We start from the raw sequence: 12,160 nt of genomic DNA, 5'->3' as shown, positions 1-12,160 counted from the left end.
GTTCAGTTCCTAGCTGGGCCTCCCACTCGCCACTTCCGCCCGTTCGCCTAAAACTGCGCTTGCGCACTGAGTCTCTTCCTCTCGGGGCTCAGACCTAACTTGAGTCGACATGGTGAGTGTTGGTAGCGGTGAGGCCTACAGGTCTATCCGCCTGCATCTGACCTTTTCTTGCTGTCTTTGCCCCCACCCGGCGTCTGCTGTCCTGTGCCGTCCTCGGCCTTCGTGCCGTGACCGCCACTCTCGGGCACAGACCGGGGCGGAAGGACGGGGGCAGCTTGGTAGCGCTTGGTAGCGCTTGGTAGCGCCTGGCCGATCCGAGCGGGTGAAACAGGGTGCTGTCGGAGCCCGGGGCCCGCTCTGGCCTCAGATTTTGCCAGGATGGAATGAGGGGGACCTAGGACCCGGCAGCGGCTGGGGGTGATTGGAGGAATGGCGTTTGGGGCGGGGAGTGGCTGGCAGAGGCTCTGTCAGCGGGTCCCAGTAATCGCTGGTTTCTTTCTTGGCTCTGAACAGGCTAAACGCACCAAGAAGGTCGGAATCGTGGGCAAATACGGGACCCGTTATGGTGCCTCCCTCAGGAAGATGGTGAAGAAGATTGAGATAAGCCAGCACGCCAAGTACACTTGCTCCTTCTGTGGCAAAGTAAGATGGGGGCGGGGGGCAGAGGGAGGGGAGGCTTTCCGGCACGTGAGCCGGCTCCTGAGGGAAGTTTGTGGATCGTGTGCTGGGTTGTTGGTAGCTGGATTTGGTGGACTGCTTCCCGTTTACACTTGGGGACTGAGGGGTCACACGTTGGACAAGGAGCCCCGGCCTAAGCCAAGCCCCGCTTTGTGGGAGAGGACTCTTGTCAGTTTTGTCTCCTGGTGTTGCTAGAGAGTCTGTATGTCTGTGGTGTGCTGGAATCCTGTTGGTGGGGGTGTCTTTGCCATCCTGGCACTGTAGCATCGTGGTGAGTGCCGGTCTTGCAGGAGAAAATGTAGGGCACTAGGAACACAAAGAACCTCATAAAACACACCCATTTTCTTTCTTTCTTTTTTTAAAGTTTTTTTTTTTTCTTTTTTTAAATCAGAGCAGGAGCAGGGGGAGAGGGAGACGCAGCCCCCCTGCCGAGCCGGGATCCTGAGCCTCCATCCCAGGACCCCGAGGGTCATGACCTGAGCCACCCAAGTGCCCCCCAAACACACCCATTTTCTAGTGCAATTTAGACTACTGGATGTTGCTTTTATTGATTCATAGGGAAAATTGATTGTCTTTTGCAGACCAAGATGAAAAGACGAGCTGTGGGGATCTGGCATTGTGGCTCCTGCATGAAAACCGTCGCTGGTGGTGCCTGGACCTACAAGTGAGTCCCTTTTCTTTGTGACCTTTGAAGTGTGTGGATCACCTCAGAATTCCAGGTTTGACGCTGGACTGGCTAGTTTTAACCCTTCACAAGACTGGGACAACAAGAATGCGTTTGTTTTTTTCATGACTCCTTGAGAGTATGGTTTGTGTTCAGTGTTCAAAGAAAAGAAAACCACTGAAATAGAAAAGTGTGACAGGACTTGAGAATTGCATAGAATTGAAAGGGTCCCACTGAGCACAATGATACCGTACAGGTCCTTTAGTGGGACTGAATCTGTACTGAACTTCGATTTGTATTGCAAGCTGATTTTATAAAAATGAAGTCAATGAGCTTGTTGCTCTATATGGAAACTTGAGGCCACCTAGACCATTACACTTTTGCTGTTCTCAACAGTACTGGCTGGACCTCAGCAGCTTTGTGACCCTGACAAGTGGGTGATGGTGCTGAGATAAATGTACCTGTGCTGGTTATTGATTGAGTGGACTCTTGAGTTAATCCATTTCTGGAATTGAAAGCCACCTTGAAGATCTCTAATTTTGGAATTCGTCGCTGATCTTAAAGGCTGAAGTGTTCTTCCTTTAGCCAGTATCTAGACGTGTGCGGTGTAGTACACTAGCCTCCCATGTATAAAATGATAAGGCTAGTGTGGTTGAAGAGTTGAAATTTTTAATTTTAGTTAATTTATTAACTGCAGCAGTGTAAAATATTGGGAGGTGTTGAAATGATCATTTTCATATATGTGTGTCTTGTGTGAGTTTATGAGGTCAAAAAGGCAAATGAAACCTAGCTTTCTTTTGGTTATGATGATAAAATGAACTAGCATTCCTGTACCCACCCTATGTGATGGTTATGGGTTTTCCAGGTATAGTTCCAGAATCTTCTGGTATAACTTTATGTAGTCACTTTCATAGCTTTCTTCCCACATTATACTCGAGTCTGTTCTTTAGATACTGTTTTCTTGATATCTCTCATTTATGATACCAACTTAGTTTCTTCTGACGTTCTGTCCATTCTTTTCTATGAGTTTAGGTCAGCCTCCTGGAACCATTCATTCCTCCCTGTTCCTCCCTGTTGGTTTTTTTTTTTTTCTTTTTTTTTTTTTAATGCTGCATGATTAAATAAATGCACGAGATTGCCTAATTCTGCAAAACCCTGAAGACACAACTCTTAACTTGCTAAAAGATATCATCATTAAGATTGTAATGGAAAAAAAAGAGGCAGGATTTACTCATTTGCCATTTCACATGTTAGTGTAGCTAATTATGTTGGATCCAACTTTGTTTTTCTTTCCAGCACCACTTCTGCTGTCACAGTAAAGTCTGCCATCAGAAGACTGAAGGAGTTGAAAGACCAGTAGAAGCACCGCCGTTTGAAACATTGCTAGCCTATAATAAATGGGTTAATTTATGTAACAAAATTAATTTGGCTTGTTAAATTTATTGATTAGATCTTTCAATTTATGTTGCATTAATTTTGTGTTCTCAGAGAACTTGGAAATTAAAAATCCTTCTAATTTTTGTTGGAAAAGCGTACTGAGATTGGGTTATCCTAATGTAGCTTCCCCCCCCCCCTTTAGTCAAATATTAGATGACATAAGAATATAAGTCTTAGAGGTTGAGTATGTGTCTTCACTTTCTGTAGGTGTATCCTTGCCATTTCAACTTCTTTGGGATATAGTAGTTCAAATTTTGAGGACTTAGGTCATGGTTCATTTTTTTGTTTCTAAAGGTAGGATGACATATACTGCTTCTTAACTTAATGGGTGTTTTGTCTGACCACATGTTTTATTAGCTCTTGAGAAAACAGTATGAAACAATTAGAATTTTAGGACAAATTTTGCAAATATCTATGCCATTCTCCCATTTTTTAGTTTGCAAAGAATGATGGACAGGACTGAATTACTCAGCCTGATACAGGTGGTCAGGTATACTAATAAACATGAAGATCGAGGGAGGAATTTGAGTTGTGAATAGATAATGATGATGATTAACTTTTTTTCACCTTTATGCAGTCTGTCACTTAATTCTCTGCCTGTTTCCTGGTTCGCCTTTTCTCAACCTTGTCTAAGTTACCCTCTATGGTAAGGAGTCCTTAGGAACCTCCTAACAGGTATGTCTGTCAGTACTCCAAAAACAGTAATTCCTTAGGAATGTAAATCTGATCGGATGAAAACATGGATTTCCTTTGCCCTTAGGATAGAGTAAAAACCTTTGTGGCTCTTCATGGGCTGCGCTTCTCTTTCATAACTCTTTGGCCCATTATTAGCTCTCTTAAGTTCTCTATAACATCCATTTACAGATTTTTTTTACCTTTACTTCCATATTGGCTCTGGCACAAACATTGCCTCAGGGTAATGCTCTGTGTCAAGCTCTTATTAGACCCATAGCTATAATTCTAGGTTTGTATTAATTGTTACCCTCAATAGTTTTGTTCATTAATGCATCCCCAGTACGTAATACAATTCTTTGCACATAGTAGCCTTAAGTATTTGATAAGTAAATGTGTGTGTCTCATTTTTGTGGCAAAATGGTACCTGTAAACAGTGTGATTTTGTACTGTGAAACCAGTGAGTTCTGTGAGTCATTAGGAATAAGTCAGGATTGACAAATCAGGATTTTCAGACTTCCTAGAAATGTTTGACACAGGTCTTCAGAATCCTCAGATTTTGCATTAGCATAGGGAGTTAAATAAACATTAGGAACCTGGGGTTAGCAGGTACCAGCTTAGCCAAACTGACTCCGCAGTTAAGTGGTCCAGGTTATTTAGCCTGTGCTTCAGTTTCTGGAACAATGCCTGGTAGTAGAATGGAGTATATGATGGGAGCTAGGGCTTACTAATTGAGAATCTTGTTTGAAAGCCTTTTGTGTTACTTTGTTTAGGAATTTGGGTGTGATTGTGTGGGTAATAGAGAACCCTTAGAATTTTGTAAGCAGTGAGGTAGTATTTAACATTTTTGAGCCTGAGTAGTCTAAGCGCAGAGTATCATTTAATCCCAAAACAACTTCATGAAATGCAGTTTATATCCCCATTTACACAAATGGGGACAAAGTAACACAAAAGGCTTTCAAACAAGATTCTCAATTAGTAAACCCTAGCTCCCATCATATACTCCATTCTACTACCAGTCATTGTTCCAGAGATTTGAACCTGTACGTTGTTGGCTACAGGATTGAAAATACTGGAAATTTTTTTTTACTTTTAACAAGTTTTTTATGATAGTTAAAGAACAGATGGGGAACATAGAGGCTGTTTTGAAGGCTTTTGAAAGAGTAAATATTTTGTGGATAGGGAATGACTTTCTCAAGGGTATGGTAGGTGGTGAGGGTAGGGCTGAATATTAGGTTCCTGACTCCTTATTTCATGATTTCCCCACTTTGCTAGGCTGCCTTATGAGCTCAAGAGTATGTTTCTTAATTTGCCTCTTTATAGACTAAAGATCCCCACCTTTTACGAAGCAACCCCTGGCTTGTTTTCAGAGCCTTTGGTTATTAAGCCATTTAACTGACTGTGTCAGGATACAAAGGTGAATAAGGCACATGTTCCTCATTAGACAGGCTATCTCATTGTATCTTAAGTATTTTTGTCTATGCTATAATAAATGCACAAGTGGCCAGAAAGCCAAAACATACCTAACTGTAAGTTTGTTTCGGGCTTGGAGATGAGGGGTGGGGACTACTTAGAGATTCAAGAGTTCAAATCCTGGAACCAAAGATCTGGGGCTGAGAAGGGATTTTACAAGGGCCTACCTAAGATTGGAAATAATATATCTGCAGCAACAGTTTTGAAATGTAGCACCCAGAACCAAGCAGTCTGTATGAAGTTAAACATTTTTTTTACTTTCATTGTCTTCCTTAGGAAAACCAAAAGCCATTTTATTGTTGCTAGCACTTTGGGCCAAAATGGAACAACAGGGCAAGGAAATGAATTATGTGTTTTGGGATAAGTTAGCAAAATGAGGCAAGGGTCAAGTATATGTCATGCTATGGTCAACCTATAGGCCAGAGCCTTTGGAGTAATTTTAGGACAGTGAGTGGCATGGCTGATAGCAAAGACCCACAGGTAGGTATTTTTGTGGTTTAGCTATGAAAGGGGTTAGAGGGTAGAGACCTCATTTGATCAGCGTACATTGACTACTCCCTGAAATAGGGACAAGATACGATTGACAATCTTTGCTCAGTAGTGGGGCAAAACAACATGCTTCATTACTCTTAACAAATTCCTGGTTTGGAAAACTGTATGGGAAGTGTTTCAAAGGAACATGATGTGGGGTGCCTGGGTAGCTCTGTTAAGTGTCTGCCTGTGGCTCAGGTCACAGTCCCAGGCGCTCTGCTCAGCACGAGGCTTGTGTCTTTCTGTCTCTCTTTCCCTGTTTCTCTGTCAAAATCTTAAAAAAAAGTAATCTATAATTTATACATGTGGGTGCCTGCTTACATGTGTGGCAATTCTAGTCAGTATGTTAATTTTCAGAGCCCATCAGAATGTTTCTAAAATTTATTTGGAAACAAGTAGAAAGGATCAGAAGAAAGTCAATGTAGCTTAATGATTTAAGAACATGGACTAGGGTCAGAAGTAGTTTAGATTTCTAGTAAGAGACCATGGACAACTTTACCTGATTTTTTTGTTTGTTTGTTTCTTAAAGATTTTATTTATTTGACAGAGAGCGAGATCACAAGTAGGCAGAGAGTCAGAGAGGAGAAAGCAGGCTCCCTGCTGAGCAGAGAGCCCAATGTGGGGCTCCATCCCAGGACACTGAGATCGTGACCTGAGCCGAAGGCAGTGGCTTAATCCACTGATCCACCCAGGCGCCCCAGTTTACCTGTTTTTTGATGTTAAGTTTCCTCCTCTGTAAAATGGATATAATGGTGTTTCTTTCAAGCAACAGATTAGATAATTTTGGTTCCAGAACTCTCATTAATGGTATGGTACCGAAACCCAGGATAAGTGGAACCCTGGATCATGGAGGGGAGAAGTAATAAAGATTCTGTTACTGTTTCAGTGAGGGTGTTAGGTCTCAGGGGATAGGAGGGAGACTGCCTGTGGTAGAAGGAGAAGTAATGTTGAGGAAGGAAGAAAAGACTTGAGGTTCAGGCTGAAGAATCGCATAAAGTACAATTTTGAGGGATGCCTCGGTGGCTTGTTTGGTTGAGCATCTTCCTTTGTCTGGGGTCTTGATCCTGTGGTCCTGGGATGGAGTCCCTCATCAGGCTCCTGCAGGAAGTCTGCTTCTCCTGCCTGCCACTCCCCCTGCTTGTGCTTTCTGGCAAATAAAAATCTTTTTAAAAAATAACTAAAAAAGTACAGTTTTTGTCAAAAAGAAAGGGTTAAGCAAGACCTTTGAAAATAGGAAGCCAGTGTCACACTGTGTGTGTGTGTGTGCATGCACGCATGTGTGCCCATGTGTGTATATGGTCACGTGATGTGCTAACGATGTGGAGCACTGTCAGGATTTCATTTTTGAAGGCTCTTGTGATCCTCTGTAGGGCTATTCTGCTCTCTTGTCTTCAGTCTACTTGTGCTGTTGATGTCTGCAAACTTGTCACATAGACCTGTACATCATGGGTCAGGTTGAAGCACATATGTGCTGTTTCAAGCAATAACTTTTCCAGGTACTTTACATAGGTATTTTAGTCTAATTAATCTCTCTTCATTTTAATCCAGGCTGTAGGGAAAGTAAGTAAAGGTTTGACTACATTTGTACAGGAACCCTAAAAGGATTGCCCCAAGCAATGGGATGGACGTCTGTTAAAGAGTAAATGGAACCAGTCAACTCTCTTCAGAGAATTTCAGTCAAATGATAAAAGAGCGGAGTTACACAAAGGCGGGGTGCTAGGCTTCAGGAAAAGCTCATGGGTTTCTCCTGGTTGGGTCACAGGACTGCCCCAATTCTTAGCTTATTTCAGCTAGAGTTCTTCGGTTGTGTGCAATACAGGCCAACTCAGGCTAATTAAAGCAGAAGAGATCTCACTGGAAGGTAATAGAGTGCTTCACAGGATGGAAGAAAAAGACCCAAGGTTGTAAGGAGGATAAACCAGGGAGGGCTTCTTTTCTAGTTATAACTGGTAGATGCTGAGAGTCAACCCCCCTCCACCAGTCCCCACTGGGGGAAGGGAGATCAGATCAATGTTTTGTCTTTGACACTATTTAGGTGACAGTATTTAGTGAAAAAACTGAAGAAAGTATCTCACTGGCCTAATGAGGGCTACCTTTCCATCCCCTGGCACCTATGTAGACAGTCTCACCAAGACTACACACAGGAAACATCTCCAGAAGGAAATCAGATTGGCAGTAATTTGAGGAAAGAAAATGTCTTTAACATAAAACTTGAATTATCATTTGCATTGTGTTCTTACTAAACCATCTAATTTATTTTATTTATTTATTTATTTTTAAAGAGTTTGGCAGAGATCACAGTAGGCAGAGAGAGAGAGGAGGAAGCAGGTTCTCTGCCAAGCAGAGAGCCCAATGCGGGACTCAATCTCCATACCCTGAGATCATGACCTGAGCGGAAGGCAGAGGCCTAACCTACTCAGCCACCCAGGCGCCCTAAACCATCTAATTTAAAAGTAATATTGGAGTCTTGTCTCTCACCATCTGGCAAATTGTAGCTCATGGAAGAACACTACAACATGGCCACAGTATGCCCTGTAAGTTATTCTCCAGTTCTCCCCCATGGAAACCCGAGGCCACTGACCATGGTCAGAGTAGGAATATATGGAAGTCAGGTGATAATGTGATGTATCAGGTCTCTCTGGGGTACAGAATGACAGCTCCCATCCTGTGGTTTTCAGCCCCCTTCTTCAGGAAACTGTGGGATAGATAGACTTAGTAACTTGTGGGGTACCTTCAGTTGTCCTTTGGCCATTGGCGGGGGGAGCTGTTAGACTGGAATTATCAAATGCTGCAGACCTCTAGAAATGATGCTCTCTCTCTCTGCCCCCCAACACATACAGCAAGATAGAAGGAATCCTTGGAGAATCACAGATTAATGGTACGACCTGAATTGTCAAGAGCAATGGTCTCATGATCGTAACCAATCTCAGTTACGATTTTTTTTAAAAAGATTTTATTGACTTATTTGAAAGAGTGAGAACTCAAGTGGGGTGAGGGGCAGAGGGAGAAGCAGACCCCTTGTGGAGCAGGGAGCCTGATCTAGGGCTCAATTCCCTGGACTCTGGGATCATGACCTGATCATAAGGCAGATGCTTAGCCAACTGAGCCATCCAGGTGCCCCAGTTATGGTTCTGAATATAGTTCTTTATTAGAGGAAATCAACACCTCTGGCCCTGACATACTGCTGTTCACCTAGCTAATGTTTTCCCATAATCCCTATTTGCAATGTAATCAAAATTCGCTTGCCTTCACATTACAGGGATAGCAGTATATTTTTAAAAAAAATTGGGCGGGGGGGGGGTGGCACCTGGGTGGCTCAGTGGGTTAATAAGCCTCTGCCTTCGGCTCAGGTCATGATCTCAGGGTCCTGGGATTGAGCCCGGCATTGGGCTGTCTGCTTGTCAGGGAGCCTGCTTCTCCCTCTCCCTCTGCCTTTCCTCTCTGTCTACTTGTGATCTCTCTCAAATAAATAAAGTCTTTGAAAAAGCTGTATTTCTAAAAAGATTTTATTTGAGAGAGAATGCACAAGCAGGGGGAGGGGCAGAGGCAAAAGGAGGAGGCTCCCCACTGAGCAGAGAGCCCAATGGGGCTTGTTCCCAGGACCCTGGTATTGTGACCGGAACCCAAGGTAGATGCTTAATTGACTGAGCCATGCAGGCGCCCTGGGACAGCAGTATACTTTAATTGTTTCGCTTCAGGGCTGTCAAGTCACATATTCTCTGTCATTACCCTAAGGACATAATTGGACTGAGAGGTTAGGATGTCTTGTGAACCTTATATATGCCTTAATAGACATGTATACCATAGTTTAGGTCTTCTTTGGGATATCCTTTATGAAGTGATAGACAAGTTCATCACCTTAGACACCCCTCAGTTAAGAAAGAGACCTAAAATTGGATCAGTTTGGATTTTGGAAGCAAAACAACACATTTGGATGTGCTGTCTCCCCTTTACTGGGTCAGGCTATCAATTGTGAGGGGAGACTGAAGAAAGCAAGGACTTTGGAGTGGTCCAAGTTACTTCGTTATTTAGTCTGTGACTTAACCAAATTCGAACATACTGGAAAAGTTAATGGCAGACAGATGTTCTCTGATGCTCCAAAAGAGGAATCAGTAGACTAGAGGTTCAGGGATAATGACTTCTGTTAACATCTGTTAACCTTTTGAAAAGTATCCCTTGTTTTCTACTGGACCCTGGTGAAATGCATGAACATAGATCATAGATCTGTGCAACTGAAGTTACCCATTATAAACTTGATGTCACCTGATTTATAAAGGAACACAATCAGATGCATGCAGAAGCATTGTATTCTAAAATGGAATTTTCAGATTTGCTAGATCATAGAGACTAAGTAGCAGAACAACTTGGACCACAACTTAACCAGAGCCTTTTCTTTCTCTAGGCTGTGGGCTTGGACAATGGTCAGCTAGTTAGAAAGTTGAGAAGAACAAGAATCAAGGATTGGTGACAAGATGTTAAGGTGGATAGAATTCTTAGAATAAATAGAGTTGATAGTATTTGCACCCCATGTCAATGCCACTGGAAAATAACCACTATGGATGTTGTTCCCACTAGGCCAGATAAGTAAGAGAACCCATTCTTTGGAGGTCTGTCATTTATTTGCCCCAGCCACTACCTTGGTGCTTGTCCATGAGGCACAGAAACAAAATAGTACTAGCAGAGATCGATCCTGTGTCGGAGCTCAGAAAGCTGGACCTCCCCTTACCAAGGGTGACTTGGCTATTGCCTCAGCTGGAGTGGCAGACTGCAACGAGGAAGGCGAGTGGGGAGCCCTCATAGGCCCCATTCCTCAGGGGCACCATTTAGCCAAGTGATTACGTTAGATACCTTTCATTATGCAAAAGTCAGCAGTTTGTCTTCTTGGGGATAGATGTGTATTATGGGTGTGGATTTGTCTTTCTTGCCTCGAGTATGTCTGCCAGCATCACCGTTCATGGACTTGGCAGAATGCCTTCTCTATCACTGTATCCCATATAATGTAGTCTCTTGACAGTGAAGGAAGTGAAGAAAATACATTACCTGGCTCACACTTACGGAAATAATTTTTACCATGTGCCCCATTATCCAGAAAGGGCTTGCTTAATAGACTTACGTTTGCCAAAATCTTAGCTGTAGAACAGTCTGTGAGTTAATTCATTATGAAGCTAGATACTGTCCTAAAGGACACAGTATATGGTGCTTTCCCGCCTTACCAGGATGCGTGGATCAAGAAATGAAGGGATGGGAGTGGGACTCCCACCATTGAGAATTATGCCAGTTGACCCACTGAAGGCATTTTTGTTTCCCTTGCTTGTGACCTTGCATTTGGAGGGCTTAGTGCCTAAGGAGGTAATATTTCTTACAGGGAACACAACCTTAATTCTATTTAAGTTGAAATCTTGTGACCGATTTCTGATCATCTTGGGCTCTTTATGCCACTGAACCAATAAGCTAGAAAGGAATCTCTCCTGATATATCATCTTTACCACCCAGCTCTGTGCTCCAGGAGATTCTGTGCTCTGTGTGGGCTGGAGCAATGGTTCCCTTGTCTTCTGGCTTCTGGTTAGGTTCAGTAAACAGGAGGTACTAGCAGAAGCCTTGGCAGATAAGAAGTGGTCATGATATTATTTCCCCTGCTCCTTGCAGAGTTGCTTCAAACGTAGTGGTCTAAAATTTACAGCTTGGGGTGCCTGGGTGGTTCCATCCATTAAGAATCTACCTTCAGCTCAGATCATGATTCCAGGGTGCTGGGATTGAGCCCTGTGTCAGGCTCCCTGTTCAGTGGGGAATCTGCCGTTCCCTCTCCTGCGTACCCCACCCCGGCTTGTGCTCTCTGTCTCTCTCTCAATCTTAATAGAATAAAGAATACACCTCTGTTAGGTGGCTCTTTCCTCTCTATAGCTACTCTTTCTGAGATTTAGTACCCACTTTTTTCCCCTTACTTCTGCAGACCTAAGGTGGTAATGGGTCCCCATTGTTATTGGTCCTGGAGGGCTTCGTCCATTCTTGATTTCCCTTAACCCTGCCCACATTGTTTACCTTAGTCCCATTATTCAGCCCCCCTCAGTTGCCCCATTTGAGTGTCCCATCTGTTTTATGCCAGGACCCTGACCAAATCAGATGTTTCACAATAACCTGTTTGGACATTTCTGGAGCTGAGATCATACTCTCCCCCAAATTTGTTCCCTATCCTGTGTCATCTATTATTTCTTCCCCTTACGTTCTTGTTCCCCCAAATCTCTTTTTTTGAGCAACTACCTCCTCCATTCCAGTTGGTTAGAGTGGAATTACCAATAACAGGATCCTTTCCTTTGGCCACAAAGGGTTGGTCACATGATACAAACTGGTATAACTGATCAGATTATTTCTTCTGAGAATTTATAGATTGTGCAGCATAACACAGAGGTGGCTAGTTGGAATTGCGTCTTCTAGTGGAAGTATCCAAAGAAACAGACCATGAATTGCTACCTCTAAGATTTCCTAAAGTTCTGGTTCTTGCCTTGGTATTGGCTCTTCCTTTGATTTGATAAGATCCCACTGTGGAGTAAGACTCCCAGCAGCCTACACTCTGAGGCAAGTAAACAAGAAATACACAAGCCCTCACTTTTTGGGGATTGAAGATGAGTTCCAAATCATCTTAATGATTGGATTTAGTTAATTAGAATTAACTAGTGCCCTAGCTGCCTACAAGAAGCAAATGCAAAT

At 43.1% G+C, this 12,160-nt stretch overlaps 1 protein-coding gene across 4 annotated transcripts in view; it reads left to right on the top strand.

Moving 5' to 3' along the window:
• RPL37A (ribosomal protein L37a) overlaps nucleotides 1–12,160 on the top strand; it is a 54,781-nt gene continuing 42,621 nt past the window's right edge. For 3 of the 4 annotated variants that reach the window (XM_082689106.1, XM_082689105.1, XM_082689108.1), the window contains exons 1-3: nucleotides 5–112; nucleotides 514–642; nucleotides 1,260–1,342. In XM_082689106.1, coding sequence (XP_082545232.1) covers nucleotides 110–112; nucleotides 514–642; nucleotides 1,260–1,342 — 215 coding nt within the window. In that variant the 5' untranslated portion in view covers nucleotides 5–109. Of the gene's footprint in view, nucleotides 113–513; nucleotides 643–1,259; nucleotides 1,343–2,638; nucleotides 2,781–12,160 lie in introns of those variants that run through there. The other variant, XM_082689107.1, reaches the window with a different exon arrangement.

This window comes from Mustela nivalis, assembly GCF_964662115.1.
Source record: "Mustela nivalis genome assembly, chromosome: 11".
Taxonomy (NCBI): domain Eukaryota; kingdom Metazoa; phylum Chordata; class Mammalia; order Carnivora; family Mustelidae; genus Mustela; species Mustela nivalis.
This window is presented reverse-complemented; position numbering and strand designations above follow the sequence as displayed.